Source organism: Macrosteles quadrilineatus, unplaced genomic scaffold, assembly GCF_028750875.1.
Source record: "Macrosteles quadrilineatus isolate MER2022 unplaced genomic scaffold, UCM_ALF_1.0 Scaffold_2__2_contigs__length_208266976, whole genome shotgun sequence".
Classification (NCBI taxonomy): domain Eukaryota; kingdom Metazoa; phylum Arthropoda; class Insecta; order Hemiptera; family Cicadellidae; genus Macrosteles; species Macrosteles quadrilineatus.
In genome coordinates this window covers 195,479,313-195,505,516 of record NW_026542595.1, presented here as the reverse complement: position 1 = coordinate 195,505,516, position 26,204 = coordinate 195,479,313, and the positions used below count along the sequence as shown (strand labels likewise).

General features: G+C 33.9%; 1 protein-coding gene across 1 annotated transcript; it reads left to right on the top strand.

Annotated features, from left to right (window-relative positions):
- Positions 1-275: 275 nt before the first annotated feature.
- On the top strand, positions 276-20,759 carry LOC128986054 (cap-specific mRNA (nucleoside-2'-O-)-methyltransferase 1-like). Its single transcript, XM_054406147.1, has 18 exons — positions 276-410; positions 5,571-5,805; positions 6,515-6,770; positions 7,687-7,842; positions 8,866-9,033; positions 10,438-10,605; positions 10,958-11,150; positions 12,233-12,342; positions 12,541-12,770; positions 13,563-13,745; positions 14,792-14,985; positions 15,954-16,073; positions 16,690-16,832; positions 17,414-17,493; positions 18,173-18,289; positions 18,988-19,091; positions 19,558-19,672; positions 20,558-20,759. Exons 1-18 carry the CDS (start codon positions 380-382, stop codon positions 20,685-20,687), a joined length of 2,733 nt encoding a protein of 910 aa, XP_054262122.1. The 5' UTR covers positions 276-379; the 3' UTR covers positions 20,688-20,759.
- The last annotated feature ends 5,445 nt before the right edge of the window (positions 20,760-26,204 follow it).

Sequence of the window (26,204 nt, the reverse complement as noted above, 5' to 3'; positions counted from 1 at the left end):
CGTATAAGCTATTACCGTAGGTGGCACGGTAAGACCTAGGCCCGGGGCAAATTTACTTTTTCATTTTGATATCCCAAGAGGCAAAAAACACCAATCGTTCAAATTATATATATATATATCTATATATATCGCAATTTATTCTTTTATCGTTGTAAGGTTTCATCCTTGATAACTTTTCCCTTTCCCTCTCCCCCTCTTCAAACTACAAATTCTTCTTACCCTTGTGACATTGTCTGATTGTCATAATTTTTTTGTGTTTTCCTTAGAGATATGAATAATCTAGTACTAGTAGACCTTTTAGGTTATAATCAACTAATGATTAAAGGCTAAAAATTGGTCACAGCTTAATCCTAATTTTTTGTTAAACACATCTAGTAGTATGGCCAAAACTAAAGAATCATATTTGTCAGGTAAGTTTCAGTGGTTGCTTTAAGTGTTACAATGGTGTTACGTTCTACAATGCTTAGACCCTAGTCCCAGCCAAGGTCCTTCATGAACTTACAACAAACTGGACTAATCCGCCTGAATACTTAGCAGAATTCGTTGTGGTTTATGCGATTGCACAGTGGTTTATTTTATTTTATTTAAGAAAAAGAGTTCAAGTAACTTAGGCTATATAGTGTGTCATAGGCTACATCAACACCCCATTGAAGTGTTTGGCTTTAGTTCTGGTCATTCATTATCTTTTTAGACATTTACCAGAACAGCCCTAATAAACCTTTTAATTTTTTCTCGACCTAACTTAAAGTTAATCTTATTCCTGTTGTAAGTAATTATAATTAATCAAAACTTTGGCTGTAAGTAGACCTATACTGTCATAGCCTATAGCCTATGCCACCTATAGCCTAGGCTATTAGCCTACTCATGTTTTATAAATCAAAGAAAATAAACTAAATTAGTCTCCTCCTAATTTTTTGGTTCAAGAGGTTTTCAGTCTCTTATAACCTTAAATTTGCCCGGTTAGGCTTAATAAGCCACGGGCCTGTGCGTGAAAGCAAAGCAGGGCGGGTGAGCCGGTAACTTAAACTGTAGGTAGGCCTAAAAGACTGACAAATTTAGTGGCATTCTTACGCCTAGCAGATTCCGATCATGACATCGCTGCTATGGATTGAAAGTCTGCCACGCTAATATCTACTGAATTTCTGTCCCATGTTAGGCCTACTTTAGTTAGTTCCTTGAATCACCAAGAAGACCACAACTTAATTTACTGTTGTGTACCAATAAACTAAAAGATATTAGAATAATCTAACTTAGCCGTTGTAATGCCTTTAGAATTTAAGTTGAAACCTGAATAAATTTAAGTTATTTGAATACTCCCCCAGCAACTTGGACAATGATGAGCAAAAACAAAGGTGTTTCAAGGAGCGCTAACTTATTAACCCTTAGATAAGTTAAGTCTAAACTTAAAAATACAAATTTGATAAAAAATGTTTGTTAGCCTAGGACCGGATATTTCAGGTAGGCCTATTTTAAGCTGCCGCCTATAAAACGGGTTTGTGAGCTCGGAATGAGTAAGGCGCGCGCCTAATTTGGGGAGGGATAATCTTGTGCCTAAATATTGTTGGTATGGGAGTCTAGTAGACTTAGGCGCCAGCCTGAGAGATAATCTCGGTGGGTTTGGTTCGGGACTAAGAAATATATTTTCTTCATAAAAATTAGTGAGTTTAGGCTGCAACTTTAGTCCTGCCAGGGGGCAGGTTTAGGTGGACATCATCTCGGTATTAGGCCTACCTCATTAGCATGTTTATTGTTTAAAACATATTAACTAAAAGAATGTTATATTGGTACCAGTATTCGTTATTAAATTCCGAAGAATTTCATTAGGGGCCTACTCTCAAAGTTTTTTTTGAGGTTTACGATGTTCAAAATAAAACAAAGATCGCCTAGTACCGGTAAGCTAAATTTAAGCTAGAAGTTTATATCCAAAATCTATTTTGTTTTTGTTTTTTTAATGTTTGCTGCAATACAAATATGGGCTTTAACTGGAATTTTTCAAGCTGACAGTTTGGTTAAATAAACATCCATACCTTAATTATAAATATTTTACTAGCTACGAAAAAATGAGCCAATGAATAGGCCTACATACCCCCACATCCACCCCTCCTCTCTATGAAAGAGTGAAGGGGTTAGTTAGTACCTAATAAAAACATTAAAAAAAAACTGCACAGAAGCTATTAGGTAGGCCCTACACAGTCATTATGGATCGTTTTCTTCGTTTCAGTTTTACTCTAGTTGCTTTGTGAATAGCTGAGTGTATTGTGGTGGCTAGTAACATCAACATGGAGCACCTCAATTATTTGGAGTAGGTAGGCTACAAGAAAAAAAAATATATATATATAAAATATAGATAAAAAATGAGTTTGATACTGCGACTGTTATGGAATCTAAATTATTCATTTTTTAACTCCCACCTCAGAACTTTGAAAGCCCAGGGGCAGAGACAATATCGAAGCGGGAATAGTTCCATATTATATATTATTGTAGCTGTAGCTTTATTATTGTCCAATTTGAGCCCAGTCGGTTCAGAAGTTTTTGTGTTTTAAGCTCGTGCAAACACACAGACAGACACCGCCTCTTCTTTATAATAGTATACGGTTCTTCAGTCATCAAGATGTAAAACCAGTGTTATATAGTCAATGGTAAAACACACTACATTTTTACATGGTACAATGCAGAAACTTACTCCATATAATAGGCTAAGCTACTAATTAGCCATCATTGATATACCAAGATAGAATTGTGTAATCATCATCAATAATTGTTCATCTTTTGTTGTTGTCGACGGTACTGCAGTGTTGCGAGCCCCAAACCCTAAATTCCCCGCAATTCCCTGACCATCTAGCCGAGCTGCGACTTAATCCCTTATACTTGCTCTACGGCCATTAACTTAGACGTGAGCTCCCAAGCCTGGTTTTTGATCTGCGTACTAAAGTTAGGCGCGTCTAACACTGGGCGCGTACTAGCTGGACTCGAGCTCCTAAACTGCCCCTTATAGTTATACAATGGTTATACCTTTAAACTAAATTCGCCAATAGTACAGCTTAGTTTTCTCATAAATTTATTGAACATGTTCGATAAGCTATCCTAAATGTAGGATTAAGTAACATAAAAACCTAAATTTTGTGGCATAATGTTCTCTGATATATTTAAAAACATTTCGTCTTGATCTTACAAAGATAAATAGATAGAACAAATTGTTTTGACAGGAGCAATCATTCAAACATGACATCTGATTAGCTGTCGTGATTTTATCTCTTTCTCGATCAAAATGTGTTGGGAATCGGGAGAGTAGCAGGTTTCCTTTAATTATTTTTTAATGAAAACTATCACTTTTACTTTAGGTTGGCTAGTGGTATCAGCTAGAACTAATGATAAAGGTTAAGAAAAGGAAATTTGCAATGTTTTGTATGAAATTACGGGCATCATTAGTTACTTTTATACATCGATGGTACGGGGTTTATTTGGTCTATCTGCTGTAGGCCTACCCATGCTTTGCAACTAGGAGAACAAAAAAATAAAGTGCTGCACTCTCTTGTTAAACCTTGTAACTTTTTAATGCTATTGAACATCATAGAAGCCAACTTATAGTATTAATTTATTATTTGAAACCGCTGTCAAAATTCAATTCCAGAGCCACTGGGGCAGAACTACAAGGAAGTTCAAGAACGGGTATGGGACAGAAACCTTCTCGGGAGTGTAAGGAACATCTTCTCAAAGTTTCATCAAAGTTTCACAAGCAGTTTGTTCTTACAGAGTATTTCATCAAAATTTCAAATGCTTTACTTGTCCAACATTCAATCTGGTCAGAAATTTATTTTTTTTTTATAGGATATTTGGCTAATCTCAGTAAATGTTTATTTACAAGCTGTTTTCATTATCTTCAACTTAGGCCTAATTGGTTTTCTAGCAAATGTAAGTTAGGAATAGGATACCTAACATAATTCAAACTATATTTTAAAAATGTTTCCAAAAACCAAACAATTGAATCTAACTTAAGTTGCTTTGATATAGGCTTACTTAATGTGATACAAAAGTTTTTTCAATTCCAGAATAACTTAAGTATTTGTTTTCTTTATCTTTCATATTCTGTTAAACCTTTGAACTCTATTCTTACTTGTTAACTTATTGATAAGGCACCAAATGCAACACAATGAAGTTTTTCATCACTAAATGGACTAAGCTTGTCATTTTTTATATCACAGCAAGGTTTTGAATCGACTTGACAAAGTGTACTTTCAAATGTTACTTTTGAAGATTTTATAATCTCAAGCTCTTTTATATAGAATCTAGTCCAGCTAGGTTAGATCTCCAGGACCATTAAAACTTAATTTAAAAGCAGCAAAGTAAGTTAATATATTTCATGTAATTTTTGTTTGTTTGTTATAAGTTAGCATTTCACTTCACAATACAATTTCAATACTTTTACCATGTGAAATCAAATTAATAAGTTAGGTCTGCATTTAGGACATGATGCACTGTTTTTATTTATTTTTTTTTACTGTCAGTGATTTTATTTTAAAAAGGCCCTTTTCGGTACCCCATCCAATAGGTGTTTATTGGAGTTATCCAGTATGTCCATCAGATATTAGGGGGTTTACTGTAAATTAGATCAATGTTCAGATCTAGTCTCAAAGTTTGTTTTGATGCCAAAATGCTTAATAACTCAAATTTGAGTGCCCAGGTTTATATATCTGTTTGATGGTTAGTACAAAGCCTAATTTAAACTAAATATGTTGACACTCAAATAAGGTCCAAGGAACACTGGATATTCTTTATTATCTGAAATATCAGTAACTACAGTTTTTGGTATAGTTCCATAGAAAACCTGTGATTTAATATCTTATGAAATATGTTAATTCCGTATAAATTGTATTGTGTCCAAGTTTCATGATGTGAATATTGGGTTAACCTATGTATTGAATATGAATGCATTGGGTTTTTTTCCAGGAGACTCTTACACCGTGCTGCGAGGGTTAAGTTATGGTAGTTTATAAGTTTAATTTAGTTGATGATCATAATATTGTCTAAAAACAAGGTACGCCTAAGTCAGGGGTCTAACTTAGCATTTATGAAAACAAAATACATTAACTAGGTTATTTTTTTAAAGAGACATAAACTTTTTTAAATGACAAAGTTCAGAAAAATGTAAATTTTGTAAGTAATGCACCACCTTGTTTGTCATTATCAGAAACTGAACTGAACACACCATGCAAAAGAGTGGTAGGTAGCCCTCTTCTTGTAAAGATCTAGAACAGAAAATCAATATTTAACTTGTATTATAATAATGTAATATTTTAATAAATATCTGTAGTAAACATAAATTCATCTTAATCTCTAAATATCTCTGTACTCTGCACAACTATACCAAGAGGCCTTCTCAGGCATATCAATTTATTATTCTCCATTAAAAACCAACAACAAGTTACAGTGCCTCTTCCTTGCTCAAAACATTGGAAAAAATCAATTTGTTTGAAAAAGCATTCAACTGATTTGAAGTACGTTTAGACCAACCCATACTCTTCAAATCAAATGAAGAACTTCTTCAATGATCTAACTCTAACTTTTTTCAGATGACTCCAGTGACGATGATGATTCCGAAGACTTTCAGGGTGGTTTTTCTTTAGACGCAAACAACCGAACTAGTTTTAGCGATTACGAGACAAACAGGGCCAGTTTTAGTCTCAGTGATTTTGAAAGTAACCGGTTGAGCTTGAGTGAACATGAAAATCCTCTCAGTGACTCAGAAAGTAACAAGGATTTCTCGGAACACAATGACAACAATCAAGTTCAGTCTGAATCCAACAGGTAGTTTTAGAGTTTAAATAATCAAGAATCATTTCTATTTATTTTACCTTGTATGCCTACTTAAAAAAAAGATAGTGGTCACACTCTCATTCAAGCAAAAATTATTCCTAACTGTGATTTTAATGCTTCAATAATACAGTTATTGACAATTAACATTGAAGTAGGTAGTGCATGCACTTATAATAATTATTACTTCAGTGGGTTTCTTGATGAGTGTCTCTTTTCACTTCATGTTCAAACTATTAAGACATGACTGCCTAAGTATACATCCATGTCTATTTCTTTGAGTATGGAATATTTTCCTGTAGTGTGTAATTCCTTGACTGTTTTTATTGTTACATTTCTTTTTGATCTTAAAGAAAAAAACATGATAGATATGATATTGTATTAGTTATTCTTTTTAAACTTCCATTTCAAGACATTCACTTAAAAATTGTTCATCGGTATTGCCTTTGGCCTACGTTAATAGTTTTAGTTTGCCAACAACCGTGTTGACTTTAAGGCTTCTTCTCTTGATAACTCAACATGAAAACACATTATATTGACATGAGATTGTTTCACCACATAGGCTACATAAATTTGGAATCGTCTCAAAAATGACCCATAACACTGTTCTTAATTCATAAAGCATACAACTCCAAAAATGTAAAATTCCCACTTTTGTAAAAAACTGTTCAAACTTACAAAACTATCCATAATATTTTTGCAGTGAAGAAGAAAGCAAGCCGTATTACCAACCCAGCGCACCACCAGATTATCCTACAGAAAAAGTCACATTTTACAAATACGGAGAGCCGACAAAGGTCATTCACAAAGCGACGTCAAAGCACAAACATGGCTCTAAAAGATCTTCAGACAGCAACCACCATGAGAAAAACCATGAAAGCAAGAGGTCAAAGTTTGATGACCTGGCTAAACCAGTCCAAGTGCAAAGCCAGGGTTATGACAAAGCAAAAGCCATGATGGTATGTATTTTTTTATAATATATCTTACAATTAAAATATTAAATGTACAGTATCTGGTACAGTACTTAAGCTCTTGAATTTCTGCTGGGTTGAATATGGCACAGAGAGAGAGAAGAAACTTACAGAAGAGACATACAATGGTACACTTAAGTTTTATCTAGCCCTATTGCTGGTGTCTAGGGCAAAGTTCACACCACCCCCTCACCATTACTACAACGCAGAATGGTACACTTAAGTGGTATCCAGACCTAGTGCTGGTGTCTAGGGTAAAGTTCGCACCACCTCCCTCACCATTATGTACTACAACGCTGGAAGAAGAGGGTGTGCAATAGGAATTTCTGCACAGAGCTAAATACTAGAGCTGAAAGCGCACGGACGAAGCCTGGTTCGTTTCCTCTGTACCTTCTCTGTGAGTTTGGCTAAACCTGTTGTTATTTGCTTGTTTACAAAGGCCTATGTATTTCAAAATAGAGCTGATGCTTTTTTGAAACAGCTTCAATTTTTTATTGTTGACAATAACGACAGTTATAATTTACTAATTAAGTTTCAGTAATTTATTCAGATCATTATGTTTTTCTATAGCTATATAGTCTATTATTAATTGTGGCCCTTGGTTTTGTTAACGGTTTTTAGGCCTAAAATATAGTTAAACTTATAAAATCCAGACTTGCCCAATCCAAACAGTTCTGCAGGATAAAATAATTAAAAACTAGTCAGGTAGCGCCTGTAGTGTAAACAAAATTTCCAATCCTAGTGCAATTTTAGGGATCTAGAAAAGATGTTCTTACCTGTATCAAAGTTATAGGTAAGGCCTACAACAACTTTGCTTGATAAGCATCCTCTAAAGTCAATAGAATCTCTGAGTATACTTCTTTAACTGGGCAGTGTTTAACACATGTTGTCTTGTTGAGCACAGGAGAAGATGGGGTACAAGGAGGGCAGAGGACTGGGTAAGCATGCTCAAGGACGAGTAGATCCAGTAGAGTTGTCTAGACAACGTGGTCGGCGAGGTCTTGGCCTCACGCTGCCTGGCCTGGAGCCTGCCAACCTGGACTGGGACTCATCTATGGAGGTAACTTGTCACTAGATATGTAGGATGGGTCACTTTGGGTATGAAAGATAGGCTGAAGTATCCCCTAAAGAGTAAAGACTAAAACATTTTAGTATGCTTTTTCCAATAGGCCTTTATTACTGGAAAATCGTGGTTGTAAACCTGGTTAATAACAGAGTGATTATAAAATGAATAAACAACTTTGTAAACCAAATTGTACAGCTATGTCTTTATTACAAGCAAAATGCAACTTAGATTTCCAAAAAGTAAGTTACATATTTTTTAAGTTTTGTTTCATGCAGGCCTAATACAAAGATTCACTTTGTGCACCTCGATTTGTATAGTATAAGTCAATCTTATATTTGAGTACCAACCAAAGTCAAAAAAGTGAGCTGATCAATATTCTCTAATAGTTTAAAAACTTTTTTTCTTAGCTGCAATAGATTTGATGGGACAGGGAGTTCAAATACTTTGTCTTTCACTTAGGCCTACCCTTAGAGCCATCGCGTACTAGCCCGACCACGACTCTGACCGGTGGGATACAGCCAGTTTTACAATAGGAGTTATTGGAACAGCGCCCACTGGCCCAATGGTTGGACGACCAAACTCTGAGGACTTTGGTCGGGCCTGACTCACCAGCTGTTGCATCAAAAAATTGAACACATTGTAATGGCAGGACACACACTGCCTCCTAATTTTCTCCGACCTGACCAGTAGGCAGTCCTAGTTCAAGGGAACGGTTAGCACTTTTTTTTGTCTGGTGTGTGAAATATTTTCTTTTATAATGTATTAGATTTTGAGACTGAGGGTTTCATTATAGCTAGTGAATAAATGCATTATATTGTCAGAAGATTGTGCCAAAAGAGTGATTAAGAAGGCAGCTTGGAGAACAATTCGTTGTTGTGATCTGGTCGTGGTCGTGTTGTTCTCTGGCCACATAGGACCACACAATCCTCTAGTACTCCATGTGATATCTTACAAGATGGATTATTATTTAATTTATTTCGTCTGTACAATCATGTGACTACTATGCTGCATGTGCAGGTAGTCAAGGTGGAAGAGGAACCGTCATGGCTGGAGGGGAGGGACCTACCCCCTCTGTCAGCCTCCACCCTACACAGCTGGAAGGAGAACGGCCCTCGCAACCTTAACATTGAGGAGTTCACTGACTTCTGTGATCCTAACATTCTCACCAACATACTTAGTAAAAAGGTTGGCTAAATGTAATATTTTTAGGAAAGTCTTACATACAGGGTAGTGTCCATTGGTTACTTTACTAGCGTTAAAAAAGTCACTGAAAAGTTGAATCTAATATATAAAATTCTCGTGTCACAGTGTTTGTCTGCAAACTCCTCCGGAACGACTTCACCGATCGTTATGAAATTTGGTGTGTAAATTCTGTAGGTATGCGAATCGGACGTAAACTATTTCCCGTTTCGAAATTCTTAAAAGGGCTCCGCCCCAGTGGCTCTGGAGTTTCCCATGTTAACCTTATGAGAAATGGAATTAATGAATCTTAACAGCTGTTTCAATTAAACAAGTTGGTTCTGTTCTATGATGTTCAATAGCATTAAAGTTACAAGGATTACCAACAGGGTGCAGCACTATTATTTCTTTTACATTTATGACAACAGCTAATTTGCAACCAAAAGGTGAGTGAGCGTAGCGAACGAACTTCAACCTGGAGGCGAGTTAGCGTAGCGAACGAGCTAACCTGAAGGCAAGTGAGCGCAGCGAACGAGCTCCAACCTAAAGGTGAGTGAGCGTAGCGAACGAGCTCCAACCCAAAGGTGAGTGAGCGTAGCGAACGAACTTCAACCAGGACGTGATTGAGCGATGCGAACGAGATCATCTTGAAAATTAAACGTAACGGTACTTTCTTTCCATCGGTCTGTCTTAGGGGAAACCTATAACTTAGGCGATACGAAGTTCGCCAGGTCAGCTAGTTTTATTATAAAAAAAAAACTGATTGGCACCCTGTTTAATGTGAACTAAACAAAGGTAACAGTTAAAAGGCTTTGATGTTGAATTGTGTTAAAAATTGGAATACTTTAAGTTCTATACTAACTCAAAACAATTGTTTGTTGATATTGTTTAGAACTCTTAAAGTTTGCTTCAATGGGATGTCTGTTTTAATACATGTGTTGAAATAAGGTAGTTATATAGATGTAAGGCAATATATTTTAATCGTATTCATCACAGGGCTATGTCCATTTCCCATTTCATTTACATCATCAACGGCAAATAAATAATAATTTAATTTAACTTTCAAAATTCTAAAAATCAGTGTTATGTGACTTTTTGGCCTTTTCACAGATTTGGTTCTATTTATACTGGATAGGGGAAGTATAAGAATGTAATTCCTGATAATTTGGGATTTTCCTTTTATACACAGTTGTTACAGATAATTTTTTTGATAAAAGTAAACATCTTTACACAAATCTAGATTAATTGTGATCCTTAAAACCTTGCATTGTTGACCATGAGTTCGACAACTTTATGGCTACTACATAGAACAGTTTTAACTATCAGCATCGACTTTTGTTTACTATAATTGGTCTATATTGGGTTTTTTGACTTTTTTATGTGTCAGTTTTTTTTTTATTTTATTTTCAGAGTATATTTGACACTCTGGATGGGGAAGAGATGAGACGAGCAAGGACAAGAAGTAATCCGTTCGAGACAATCGGCAAAGGAATGTTTTTAAATAGAGCGGCCATGAAAATGGCAAATATGGACAAAGTGTTTGACTTCATGTTTACATCACCCAAGACACAAACTGGGGTGAGTTCAAAGTCACGTTTTTCTCCTATAGCCTACTAGAATTAAAAATATTTGTTGAAGCTATGATTCAATGCCTGAAATGTTTGTTCGGATTGGAAAACTAGGATTCGATACATTTGCGTGAAATAGAATGGGCTTTTAATATTCTCATGTCTATTACATCAAGATATAATAAACAAATAAACCTCAAATAACTAGTGAGTAGTTGATAACACATTATGGGTAAAATAATTTCTAGGTTCTAGTGGATTTGAAAATGAGACTTGTTAAATCAAGTGTGGCTTGTTATTGAGGGTCTTGTTATCGAGGTTCCTTAAGATGTATTTATTCTTGAGATTTTATCTAATTTCAGGCACCAATGGTGAAGGATGACGAACTGCTGTATTTTGCTGACGTTTGCGCCGGACCCGGTGGATTTTCAGAGTATGTCTTATGGCGGAAAAAATGGAAATCTAAAGGATTTGGATTTACATTAAAAGGAGAGAACGACTTCAAACTTTCAGACTTTTTCTCTGGGCCTTGTGAAAGTTTTGAGCCTTTTTACGGTTAGTAGGGTTTAACAAACATAGCACAATTTGTTATAAATCGTCTTTTAAAATTTTTTAAATTTTGTTTCCTTACTTGAATAACAGTTTTAACAGACTCCCTTATATATTGATTCGTCATCCAAGTGCATCTACTATTCGAAGACTATTTAAAGATGTCTGATCATCAAGTTATAAACTGCATGTTCATGTTTAATTTTTATCTATTTCCTTTCCTGGATGTCTAAGACCCATTATGTTTCCATTTTTACTTGAAGACTTACAGGATAAAGTACTTAAATGCTTTTATGGAAAACTGTTAGGTTACCAATTTGAACTATTTTAGCCAATTGCAATAATTGGATTGCAAACTATACATTGTATTCTGTGGTAATAATCAGAGATTAAAGACACTCTGTAAAATGCTGAAAACAAAAGAAAAATTAAACTTGACAAAGTATTACATGTTAAAAATATTCAAAACAAGCAACCCTGCCAAATTCCCAACTAAACTCTCTACCAACTCTGCCAAACTCCAACTAAACTATCAACCAACTCTCTCAAATTCCAACTAAACTCTCCACCAACTCTGCCAAACTCCAACTAAACTCTCCACCAACTCTGCCAAACTCCAACTAAACTCTCAACCAACTCTGCCAAACTCCAACTAAACTCTCAACCAACTCTCTCAAACTCCAACTAAACTCTCAACCAACTCTCTCAAACTCCAACTAAACTCTCAACCAACTCTCTCAAACTCCAACTAAACTCTCAACCAACTCTCTCAAATTCCAACTAAACTCTTCACCAACTCTGCCAAACTCCAACTAAACTCTCCACCAACTCTGCCAAACTCCAACTAAACTCTCAACCAACTCTCTCAAATTCCAACTAAACTCTCCGTCAACTCTGTCAAACTCCAACTAAACTCTCCACCAACTCTGCCAAACTCCAACTACCTATAAACTCTCCACCGTTCTGCCAAACATACTTGAAAGGCTTAATAATTTGAAAAAACCAACAGTATGTTTAGTGAAGTTTTACTTTTTCTTCCTTAAGGATCCAGTGTTGCTCTTTAATTTTAAAATGTCTCTTGTCTGCAGGAAAGAAGGATGATGGAAATATTTTTGACCCTGAGAACATTAACAGTTTGATGCATTATGTGATGGACCACACAAACCAGCTGGGTGTACATTTTATGATGGCAGATGGTGTAAGTTGTAGAATACTTATCATATTGTTAAATAACACATTGGGCACTAGAATAAAAATATATCAAACAGCAGGAGGAAATATTTGGAGACATATTTTTTATTGTTGTAAGAAGTAGGCTAATATGACTTTTTTCTGGAGTAGGTTTCCTGCTATCTACTAGTAACTGTATTCTGTATTTTTTGTGTCTCTGTTGCAGGGATTCTCCGTGGACGGACAAGAGAACATTCAGGAGTTGTTGTCCAAACAGTTGTACCTGTGTCAGTTCCTGGTCGCCCTGTGTATTGTCAGGACCGGCGGCCATTTTGTTTGCAAACTCTTTGACCTGTTCTCCCCCTTCAGCGTGGGTCTGGTGTACCTCATGTATCATGCCTTCGAGAGGATCAGCATCCACAAACCCAACACAAGCCGACCCGCCAACTCTGAGAGGTGAGGCTGGACATGAGTAAGCTACTTGCTTAGATGAGACCTCCAAGTCTCGGGTCAAAATTTGGTTGCTTTGCAAAGAATTTATTTAAAAAAATATTAATTGTTATGCTAGTAACGAGTAAAATGAAATTTTTAAAATACTGTAGGGCCTATACAACAATATTTTTGTGTATTGGGTAAATAACATATTTTTGCTAACTAGTGGTGATATTACCCAATGACCGCTGATATTATTGTTTGATTCATGTTCACTTGAAATGAGTTTTCTAGTTTTCTCCCTTATTTATGAATCAATGTTTTTACAATTGTTATTGTTGGAAGTTTAATAATATTTTCTAAATGGTTACCTACCAGAATAGTTTTGTTTACTGGTACCCATTAATTTTTAATGTTATTAAATTTAAAAAAATTTAAATGACGGTCATTTTGAAAGTAAATATTATTTAAAAAAAAAACTCTCAAAATAGGTCTTAGCATTATGTACCAACTCAGTTCAAAAGCCGTTAACAAATAAATATTTTTTGTGTTAAAGGCAAAATGATGGCTGAACGGGTAGTTTTTGAGTTTTTGACGTTTTTAACATTTTAGTTTGACTTGGGTCCTGGAATGATACCTTAAAAGGTCCCTTCAGAGTTTGAGGACACCCTGTAAAAGGTTAAGGTTAGATTATATTACATTATGTTTTTAACAACTCACTCACTCCCATGGCCATTTATTCCCAAGGCGGGATTTGGCCGCTTAACAACAGTGAATGTTTTTTGTACCCTATGTAGTTTGCATTTTCTGTCCAAGGTATATTATATGCCAGTGGAAGAGGGACGACTGTGAACCTACGAGAGAGTATTTGTTTGAACTCAACAAAGAACTTTGTCGGCTTGGCTGTGCAAGCAAAGAAGACATCAACTTTTGTGTGTCCATGGACGAACTAACACAAGACAACGCCTTCTTTGACTATATTGTCACATCAAACAATGTGTAAGTTTAAAAATCTTATGTCTGAAAGTGTAAAGATTTATTGTTTTTTTTATTACTTGTTTTCCTGTGGTATGTAAAAATTAAAATAACCTTTAAGTTGTCCAGGACATCCGACGTTTTTTTACCTAATAACTACTCATCAATAGTTTAGATTTCCTGGACATGAAATTGTATCTTTGTAAACAATTTTTTCTATCATCAAACTGAATCAATATTTTTACACATTTTGTTGGACAAATGTCGAAACGGTCAAATGGGCAAATGGTCTAAATAGATGTTCAAGTTAATTATGGTTTTTTTCTTGATTTACAAAGGTCAATATAAATATTCTTTAATCGTGTTCCTTGGTCATTCTGTTAACCAGTCTTACAAAATTATTTTTTGTTTCTCTCAAAGCAACAGAGTAGTTTTAGACTGATAAATTTGGTATTTTTTTGTTTGCTATGTATTCCTTGTAGTTTGTAGGTCTCTATCCTCTCATTTTATCAATTTGAACCAATTGAAAGTTTCAGTATAAATCTTGCAAATGTTTTTATTTGTTTACACCAAAATATATCTTTATTTGTAAAATCAATATTATAAAATAGGTAACATGCTTAACAATATGGTTCTGCAAGTAAAAATTTTAAAATTATGAAATAGGCAAGTAAAGCAGCTCACTGACATTTCCAGCAATACAGGTTCTTCTAATATATGATCGAAAATAAATATTTTTTCACCTAAAATTCATATCATATGTATGACTATTGACTAGGCCTAATACCACATCAACAAAAATTTGCATTACAGAAATTTTGTAAATTTGAATTAGGCTATTGTTACTTCACTCCATTGACAAGTATGAATAGAAAAATGCTGTATTGCTTTAAATCGAGTTGCGTCAATTTGAATCAAAAACCTTTTGAATTGAATCGTTGCTTCGAATCAAAAATTGTTTGCTGCTTCGCACATCCCTACTTAAATTAAGGGATTTATTTTGAAAATAAATTAGTAGTTGAGGCAAAAGATCTATCCTGATAAATAGATTATATTGAAATGTTTTACAGACTAGGAGAGAGACAGATCGTCAATCTGATAAAAATCGCAGCTTTCTGTAGAGACACATCCCTAGTTGAGACGAGACAAGCAGAAATCCGACGGGCTTGTCTGGCGTACTGGCAGATACCTGATGTTGCAAGGAGAGTTGACAAAACCACAGCTGAGGAAATGGTGAACCGCTGTGTCGGAGAGAGTAATCAACGTAAGTATGAGCTTGTTGGAGTTTGTAAAGAAAATGTACGAGTCTTAACGTTTATTTACAGTTTTTATAACACAATACATTTTCCCACATAAAATTAAGCCTAGGTTTTGATTTTTGTTAATCGAGTCTTTGATGGACACACACATGGTAATACACACAGTAATATACACAGTAACAAGTTGCAAAATACCAGTTCAGAGGTACAGTAAACCTTCAATAGTTCGACACGGGCTGAGGCTACCCGTCTAAACATTAGCGATCGATATTTTGTTTTCACACGTACACCGGTCAATGTCCAGGACCAGTTCTTTCCAGTTATCAGAGTGAAAAACAATCGAAGATCACAAAACAGTCTGTCAAGTGATATTTAATGGTTACTATTATTGTGATGTAAGTTGACTTGAATATTAATTCGTCTTTTATTGTTGACTTGAGACTAACAAATAGTGAAATTGTTAAAGCTTTTTAGTATTTAATAAATTTGGGTGATTTCTATATCAAACTTGTAATTTACTTTCCTGTATATTAAACCCCATTTACTCCCTATAGTTTGACATTTTGATAGTTCGATACCCCTTAGGTCCAGAAAGTGTCGAACTATCGAGGTTCTACTGTACAATCACTAAGAATACTCTCAAAATTAACTTACAATCAAGCTGTCTGCCCTTTATTACAATAAAGGTGCCCTTTATTACAATATGTACTATAATTACTATATGTGTATTATCAACACTTTAGTCCGAATTAATATCATTTTGAGTGCGATAGAGGAGAACCTATGATGGTCAATATAAATTGTGAGGGAACGGTCCCATCTTGTTTCGTCCTAATTTTCGGGTATCCTGCTTACCTCTACAAAATGAATGAACACTAATAAATTTTCTAATAGTGTATTTCCTCAAAACTAACTTTATTCTACTAATTTTTTATCTAATTTCTACTCAATTTTCTCTTTGTTGTTTTTGCAGAGTTTTTACAATCACAAGAAACGCCAATTAAGACTGAAGAGAGTTTGAGTGTATTTAAGTCCATCTACGACTGGCATTGTATACCAATTGCCTGTCCAAAAGAACTATACTTCTTTGTTGGTAGGTTTGTATATGTAATTTTAACTGTTTTAACATTGATCCTTTTGGGTTTCCAACCAGCAACTTTTGAATTTTAAAGGCAACACTAACCACTATGTTGTCTTCTGAATTGAATGATTAAAGAAAACACACTTCATAAAATTGGTGAGGTCACAATCATAAGTTTGAATTTTCTGTGGGGAATTACAAAAAACTTATTCTGAATCTTTTAAAAAAGGATGGAGAGGAACTGAAATTTGGGGGGGGGGTATTTTTATTGTCCTTTGAGTAAGATTACACTTGAGTTGGGGTTTTCTCAAGATTGTCCAAGCTGTTAGCGATTTACCTATAGCTGCCTGAGATTTTCACAATTTTGTTGGTATGGTAACAGTGATGATGTCTCCACGACCACAAGAAACTATCACAGTTTCGTCACTATTGTGTTGGCTCAAGCAAGATTAGTTATCTTTTAGGGACTTTCTTACTGTAGAAGAGGACCAGAATCCAGACCCCAATGAATTGTGAATACTTTATTACAATGTCAATTTAATTAGAAAATATCTGCAATAATCACTTGAATTACTCTTATAAGAATTTAAAATAGTTAAACAAAACGTTAGTGTTGCAACTGTGGCAGGCCTGGGTCGCAACAGAGTGTACAGGTCGACTGTTGGAGGCAAGTACTGGAAGAAGGTGGAGCAGTCTGGACTGGAGCTGAGTCCAGGAACACTGGTGCTAGGGGAGATGGTACAGGAGGTCCTGGGGGAGTCCAAGTCTCAGGTAGGCATTTCAAAGTCATTTGTTGTTGTCTAAGTTAAAATTTTGAAAAGAAAAATGTAAAGATAGAAGACTGAAACAGAGTCTTTGAAATCCGCTCTTAAACTGATGATAATATCTCTACAGTAGGCTCCCTCTTATCCAGACGCCTTTTAACCGCACATCGGTTTGAACGGACTACACTCGGTGGAAATGACATCTCTTTAACCGGACAATTTTTATCAGCACATTGGTTTAACCGGACTAGATCGGCAGGATGTGGGCAGTACTGAAACGTCTGTTCTCGTGGGAAAGATTTGAGACCAGTGATCACTTGTCTTAATACAATGCTATCCCAAATTTAAGTCGAATATCACAGTAAACAGTCCGTTTTAACGAGTTTTTGGGGACGTCTGTTTAACTGGAAAACCCGTTATCTGGACTGGCCACGGTTCCGAGGAGTCTGGATAAGAGAGTCTACTGTATTGATCACTTAAAGAAAACTTGTACCTGTTACATTTTATAATGTTTTTACTCAATTCGCTCTGGTAATTTTATGAATTTGGCAGAAATATTGTTGTTGATAAAATCATTTTCCATTCCAGGTGAAGAAAACAGCATTTCACATTGTGGACGCTGTCAGTCTTGGGGGAGAGGATGTCAGTCGAAAGCACTACACTGACAGGTAGTTTTGTACTGGCTATAGTCCTATTTAAGAGAAAGTCATTAGGTAAATTAAGAAGTTTCTTTCAAGAGATAAAGTCTGGCTGGTATATCTCATATCTGAGGAGATAACACAATTCACATGACATAGTATTGGTAGTTTAACCTAGTTTATGACTTCCTGAAATTACATTGATGAGATCCCATTCAATGTAGGGATGAATTTCAGATTTTTTTTTAAATTACCTTTAATTTGGGATTTTTTCAGGACGGGGTTTATTCTAATTTACTGTAATTTTGCGATGACTCCCCGAACTATTGTGGAAGACATTCATAATGTCTCTGTGATCAAGGGAGGGGTTCTAGATGTTGCCACTTTGGCGAGTTACAATGCTGGGAAATAATAACGACAATGTTACGATCAGAGATTACAGTCATTCTGACATATAAAAGTTACTATAAAGACTGGAAATTGGTTTTGCTTGTCATAATTGATATTTTAAAGAACATTTACAAGAGATTTGTAAAAAAATAACAGATTTTCTCCTCGGAAGATAAATCCCATCCAGTTCCTATTCCAAAAACCAAGAAGGAAATAAAAATTTGATCCTGTCCCCTATTAAACTAAAATGTCAAAATCTTTTTTTAACTAAATGTTTATGGTTCTATGCATTTTACGTACAACTTTTTGCGCTTTACAGAATCAAAATGTGTCATTTGTACTGTGAAGCCCTCAAGAAAGACACAAGAATGGACCTCTGCCGAATTAGAACCAAGATGGTCCACTACCTTGAAGACTTAAACCTTCTGTTCGAAGAGTAAGATGCAAAATATGTCGTAATAGTTCTTGCTTTTAGTTGTTACCAACATGAGTTTTCTCATTGAAGTGAGTAATTTGTTTTAATATGGCTTTTAAATATAACTTTATTTACATGGACTAATTTTCATTTTTTATGTGATTGGTTTTGTTTTAGTTTTTAATCTATAGAAATAAAATAGTAGACATAGCCTAAACAATTTAAATATGTGGATAACTAAGACTAGTGGAGAAATGTGAGAAGCAACCTTTTTAAAACATTTCTTTTTCTCCAAAGATTGATCATGAACCATTTACAGTTTAGCCTTCATAGTACGATACACTCGGTGCCTAATTACCGAAAACAAAAACGTTGGGTTTTCCAAAAAAAATTGAAGTTGATCAGGTTTTAATCATTCAAACTCTTACGTACTGCTGTAAAATGTAGCCATGAATTAAATTTATAGGCCTTCTACACAATTTGACTCACGGCTTAATATTTTTGGTGTATTATCAAGTGTCAGATTTTGGAGTGCCAACAGTGTTGTGAAATAGTTTTTGAGACAGTAAACCGCGAATTAGCTAAACTCTTCAGTGATATAGGTCATGCACCCAGGGAAGGACAGTGCTTAACACTCTTGACTAAATTAGACAAGAGGGAAACATTGTAGTAAGTTAAAAATTATGAGGATCAGAATAATTTTTAAAAACATATTTCAGCTTAACCGTATTCCTAATGAAGAATGGAACTCATGAACTTTTGCTTAAGACTGATGACTTTGCATACCAGCCTAAGGGTGTTATGTTCTACAGAGCTACAAAAGGTATGTGATCATATTAGATTTGGCTGGTAATAAGTGTTCAAGTAGCTCAATATCTAGCTGTGTTTAACCCTAAGAGTGGCGAATCAACAAAAAATGTCAATCTCAAATTGTGGCCTCGTTTTCTAATTACAGTGTCACATTATCAGAGGATTCATCGCCCCTCTTAGTAAAAAGCAAATGTCTTTGAATAAGGCTGTTTCCGACATTATTTGTAAGGACTGAATATTAAAAAAGTGTGTTCTTGTAGTCCCGTCCAAGCAACTCCCCCCACCCCTAAGGCTCCCCCACCCCTTAAAAAGATACCACTAAGGTATAGCCTGTAGTTGATAAAGACTCTTAATCTCACAGGTTTTTTTTATATTTTAAATTATTTAGTCCCAGCAATGCAACAAATTGTAGTTTCCATGAATTACTTGCACTTTTCATAACTCTGATAATATAAATGTTAACAAAGTTTATGTTTTAGATCCCTGGATGAGATGCCTTAGCAAGTCAACCCAACTCTGCTACTTCTACAAACCTGGGATAAAAACATCTCTTTATGACAAAGACCGACCCACAGAAGCCTGCACATCAGCCATGTAAGTGGACTAATAGTCTGTTGTCATTGAACAATTTTATAAACAATCAGTGTTATTTTTTTTATTAAATCTTGAATTGAAAAAAAAAATTAAATCTCAAACTGAATCAACTGGATTTGAGAATCAAATGTTTTTATGTAGTCCCCTTTAAGAATAGTTATAATGAATTTTAATTCTCTAATAAGATTTTTTTTATTGGTTAGGAAAATAATAAGTAGTGTATTTCATTACTAGTACCGAAATTTGCATTCTCCTTTATGTGTTCAAGTTTCTTGTGTGAAGCAAAGCCGAACTCAGGAAAACCAGGCTTCACATGTGAGGCGAAGCCAAGCCGAATATGGGAATAATTAAGGTGTAAAGATTTATGTTGAAATATATTTCTTTTATGCCACACTCCACTATTTTGAATAACTTCCCATGCAAGGATTTAGTCCAGAAAACAGCTGTTTGCCGCCAGCTTAATCAAATGGGGTTTCATTGCGTACTACTGTACTGTAATGAGTTTTACCGGACACCAATCAGCTGGTTATACTATATTTGGGTGGCAATGAGTGGTTATAAACAAAAACATAAACTCTCTTAGAGGTTATGACTAGTGATTTTTAATCCTTTAGTTGGGGGAAATAAGGATTTGTACGGATTTATTAGTATGGCGTAAACTATCGCCATACTACTAAACTACGCCATACTGACGCCATACTACGTCACTCGTCCAAAATGTGTTTACTGGACTCGTATGGTAATCCCGCCCCACACTAGTCCGGTAAACACTTATTTTCAGAACTAGTAACGTAATATACTATTAAAGCAATTTAACAGGGAGATAAAATGAGATAATTTGGCAATCACCCTGTACTTGTACTGATGGTAAATATTTGGTTGCAGGGAGTGCTATGAGAACAGAGTGGTGTGGTGGTGGGAGCAGGGGGTGGGTATGTATAGGGAAGCTCCAAGAGAAGGAGTCCTCCACAAAGACACCCTACAAAGCGTCATCCTGAAGAAGGCTGGCAGATAGCATAAAATAAAAGACTGTTTCATTGTACAATTTCTTATATAATGTGAATAAAGTTCATTCCATTTCATTAAACAGTGTGTGGTTTTTATATGTTTTTTGTAAGAACGACTAGATTTATTATACCGGGTGTTTCAAAATGACTCACCCGGTTTTAACACTTTATAACTTTTATACTATTAAACTTACCGCTATAAAATACACATCAAACGAAAAAGTAACTCAAAGAGTTTATGCCTACCAAAGACACATTATTTAATAAAATCGATCCAGCAGAACTGTAGATTTAATTTTACAAAGTTAAAAGTTATCTTCCAACTTTTTTTAGCACTAGAAATTTGGAGGTTACTTGACGTTTTTGCAAATAACTTTTAAATGGTGAGGAAATCGACCAAAGTGGAAGGTAATATTCCAAAAGAGAATAAAATTTCCTACAATCTACTATTATGCATTTTTTGAAAATACTCAAGAAAGGTACCGAAAATTGCTTAAAAATGAAAAAAAAAATTGAAAATCCCCGTCTTCAATGTAGACAATAGACATAGCAAACATTAAATTTCACACTTTTTTATTTTAAGGCAAATTTAGGCTACATTTATTGAGTATTTTCAAGAAATGCATAATGGTAGATTGTAGGAAATTTTATTCTCTTTCGGAATATTACCTTCCACTTTGGTCGATTTCCTCACCATTTAAAAGTTATTTGCAAAAACGTCAAGTAACCTCCAAATTTCTAGTGCTAAAAAAAGTTGGAGATAACTTTTTAACTTTGTACAATTAAATCTACAGTTCTGCTGGATCGATTTTATTAAATAATGTGTCTTTGGTAGGCATAAACTCTTTGAGTTACTTTTTTGTTTGATGTGTATTTCAATTGGTATTTCAATTTCATTTGGTTGTGTAAAAGGAATAATGTGACAAAGTTTATACAAGAAGCTTTTCGGATACTAATACAAACGTATTCCTTACACTATTGGCTAAAGTTGACTGGCATGAAGTTTACCAAGCAACAGTAGAAACAAAGTATGACACTTTCCATTCAATTTTTTTACACACCTTTGAAAATAGCTTTCCTAAAACGTTAAAAACTCAAAAGATTAACAACAACAATCCATGGATATCTCTTGACATAAAGAGAAAAAAACTGAACATTGTGGAGCTTGAAAAACAATACAGATTATTTAAAAATGATGACACTAAACACAAAATTAAACAGTTAAAAAAAGAGTTAAAGTTTGACTTAATAAATGAGAAAAAAAAATATTTTGATAAAAAGATTTCAGAAGCTACAACATAGTTAGATCAACTTGGAAAATAATCAATTCTGAGATTAACAACAAAACAAAACCAAACAGTAACATGCAAATCAGATCAAATGGTAAGCCCGAGTCGGATCCTGTTTTGGTTGGAAATGTAATAAATGATTATTTTATGAATGTAATTGATAACTTAGTTCTTCCAAACATCAACAACAATAAACTTCAACAATTGAAATTTGATGATCCACCTAAACCCACAAGCTACTTCAAATTCAAGCAGGTTGATGAAAGGGATGTGGAAAAAATAATAAGGTCCTTAACCAATAAACTTTCAACAGGTATAGATGAAATTCCAGTTGCTGTAGTTAAACAGGCATTCCCACTTATCTCAAAACCATTAACCCATATTATTAATTCTTCTTTAATTTCCGGCCATTTTCCTTGTAAATTAAAAATTGCTAAAATTGTGCCAGTCTATAAAAAAGGGGATGCATTCGAACCTTCGAGCTATAGACCAGTATCATTATTACCGGTTTTTTCAAAGATTTTAGAAAAAGTGGTGTACAACCAACTGCTAAACTTTTTAGAAAGTAATCTGTTGTTTGACAATGAACAACATGGTTTTCGCCCTGGTAAATCTACGATTACTGCGGGAATAAACTTTATTGAATCGATTATAAACTCAATCAACAAAAATGAAAAAGTAATTGGGATCTTCCTTGATTTTTCAAAGGCATTCGACAGTGTGACTCATGATAAGCTGCTTGATGTTCTTTCTAGTTTGAATATTGATAATAAGGAGCACAAGTGGTTTTCTTCTTATTTAAAAAATCGGCAACAATGTGTCCAAATTCAACATAAATTCAATTATCCCAATAGTAAATACACTTATACTCAAAACTATTATTCCGATTTTAAAACAATAAAACACGGGGTTCCTCAGGGATCCATCCTAGGCCCTCTATTATTCCTTTGTTACATGAGAGGATTGCCAAAAGCTATAAATGCAGGAGGTTCTGTATGCCTGTATGCTGATGATACCAGTATCATAGTTACAGGGGAATCCCAGGAAGAAATAGAGCTTAAAACATTTTTAAATCTTGTATCAGTCAGTGAATTTTCAAACAGTAAAAACCTTTTAATTAATTCAAATAAATCAAATTTTTTATCATTCAATACAAAACAGGCTAGATTAAAATTACAACCAAACGTTCAGCTAGATGGATCAAAAATTATTCAAGTAAACCATACAAAATTCCTTGGATTGATTCTAGACGAGAATTTGAGTTGGGATAAGCATGTTGATCATGTAGTAAATAAAATGTCAACTGGCATACATGCTTTGAGACAAATGTCTCATGTATGCAATATTAACACTCTCAAATCAATCTATTTTGCTCTGATCAACTCGCATATGGCTTATGGTATTGCTATATATGGCGGGACTAGCAATAAAAACCTTAAAAAAATTCTGAAACAGCAAAAGAAAGCATTACGAATTATCTTTAATATAAAAAATAGAAAATCCACAAAACCATATTTTTCCAAATTAGGAATCATGACGGTTTATGACCTATATATATTTGAAACCATTTTACATGTAAAAAAATTAAACACACAAAAATACAGTAAAAAATCACATACATACAACTTGAGAAATAACAGATATGTAGAACCGCATAAATTACAGATTTTTGAAAATAAAACAACTTTTATTGGTACTAAATTCCTTTATAATCTACCGAAGAATATTCTTTGTGAAGAAAAATATATCAGTTTCAAAACCCGCCTTAAAGAATACCTATTGACTCATCCTATCTTTTCAAGTAAAGATTTTTTTAATTCAAGGAATGTAAAATAAAAAAAAAATTATTAGTGTCATTGTCATACAACAACATAAAAAAGTGTTATTTGTAACCATCATATTTTAATTAAAGACATTAGTTATAAGAAATGTGACTCTATTCAATGTATTCATGTAAATAAAAAAAAATGAATAAAGATTATTTGATTTGATTTGATGATAGCGGTATGTTTAATAGTATAAAAGTTATAAAGCGTTAAAACCGGGTGAGTCATTTTGAAACACCCGTAATTGATTTCACTTGGAGGAATGAAATCGCGAGTTTAAGACTTGAAGGTCAGAAGTATCCAGACATTTGTATAAGGATGAGGCAACGTAAAGTGCATGCTGCTGAAAAGAGGATGCGTATGGATTGAGCAAGGTCTATTTGCGTCAGCCACGGCCTTTATTAGGAGTTTGGCCATTTTAAGAGCCACTACTAGTAATGACTGTAATGAGAAATAATGACTGGAATGTAATGTAATGACTGGAATGATATTTCTTTAATTGTGCTTTCTGCTTTTGTACTTAGTGAAAATTTAGATATCCTTACACATTAATTGGTGTATGATTTTTGTACTGTCTGTCGTTTTGGACATTTCTGGTTCTCTGTAGTGGGAATTGCGATACATCTCCGAATTTTCAACAGACGTAATAATTAGGCCTAGAACTTTTCAACCTAGTAAGCTCTTAAATTTAATTTTTTTACTTAGCAAATTGAATTTATCATGAAAGGAGAAAGAGTAAGGAGTTAGAAACTATAATAATGTTGTAAACTGGTTCATGGCAAGAATAAACTAATTGATTTGAATTGTAACTGCTTAAAACACTGAAACTAAAAAAACAAATTTAATTTAAACTAATATAGGCCTACAGGGGTTTTTATGTCAATAGCTTTTCCTAACCAAGCTAAGCACTTGTGAACTAATACTATAGGAAGGTAAATAAGTCAACTAAACAATAATTTAATAAACAAATTTTATTATTGTTCAACTAATATTATGTTATAAAATTATTTACTGTTGCAAATATTTCAAAGCTTTTAACACACAATAAATCAGTAACAAATGTTGTAACATTAAAACTAAAACTAATTTGGTATTAACATTACAGCTAATATGCAAACTTAACTCAAAATAAAAGTATAAAATGTATCATTAAATCTAAAACACACCTGTAGCAGCAAACCTAGCCTAATTTTAATCATAAAGCACCTACTTAAATTTTCTAGCATCTTTAATTGCTGACTTAATACTTTACAAATTTTGTTGATTATATTTCAAAAACATCCACGAATTCTTAACTAATTTATTTTCAAATATAACATACCAATAAAATATCACCCAGGTCTGCTGCACATTTGATTGTACAAGTGTTACTTTTAATTAATATCAACAAATTTCAAAGAAATGAAGCTATTTACCAAATATGTCCATATACTTTTACATAAGGCTTTAAGTGAACTCCTTGGTCCTTGCATGAAGAAATTGAGGAATCATAAATTGTTAAGTTTGTATAGTGTTGTAATTTCTAAAATGAAAAAAATAACTTTAGTTTTTATAACAAATTAATTAGGACTCAAGAAGTACCGAACCCCCATCAATATAGTAATAGCTTCTTTTCTTTATGGAATCTTCCATTAAAAATTAATAAAAGACCATATTAATAATTAGAGAGAAAAATTTAATTTAACAGGCACGATTCAGAATATAAAAATATTTCTTCATTCAAAGTCATGCCAATGCTCTAGAACACCAAGAGAATACAATAGAAACGGAAGACGAGAATTTAAAATATTTCAACGAACACATAGACATATTTTATATGCCATACTTGTAAAAAAATGCATCAGTAAAGATTTGAAATATCAATAATAATATTAGTACATAAATATATTTCAAGGTTTCCGATTTTACTTGAACCAAGTTTTTAAAAGTACAGAAATGTTACATAGGAATAACTTGTAAAAGTAAACAGGATATTATGTTAATTTGGCTTTATTTAAACCATTATGTTAAGGTAAAATCTAAGAAAGTGAAATTACAAAACAAATTTGATTCATCTTAAAATTTTTATGCAAATATCTTGAATTTTAAATACAAAACTATGATGTATTACCCAGCAAGTATGTTGAAATGGTTTTGCGTACCATATTTTGACTAATACTGCTTCAATATTTACAACCTACTTATAAGAGGGAGAAAGTTCAAGCATATCAATTAACTTGCAAGTACAATACAATTTGTTTCTACGATTCTTCAAATACAGTTTTTATCAACACATTCACTTTTAATAAAACATCAAGATAACGGATCAAAATAATGTTACTCATTATTTGCTAAGGTCATTCATTAGGTTATGTTACTTAAGAATCAAAATTGTTTTATTAGCCATTTCCAGCTTCAAATCTAAGCACAA

Excerpts from the sequence above, each read along its gene's own strand:
- LOC128986054 (XM_054406147.1), top strand. The coding sequence starts at position 380 with ATGGCCAAAACTAAAGAATCATATTTGTCAG. Across the intron at positions 5,806-6,514 it reads GTTCAGTCTGAATCCAACAG|TGAAGAAGAAAGCAAGCCGT; the intron begins GTAGTTTTAGAG and ends ATATTTTTGCAG. Across the intron at positions 17,494-18,172 it reads CGAAAGCACTACACTGACAG|AATCAAAATGTGTCATTTGT; the intron begins GTAGTTTTGTAC and ends TGCGCTTTACAG.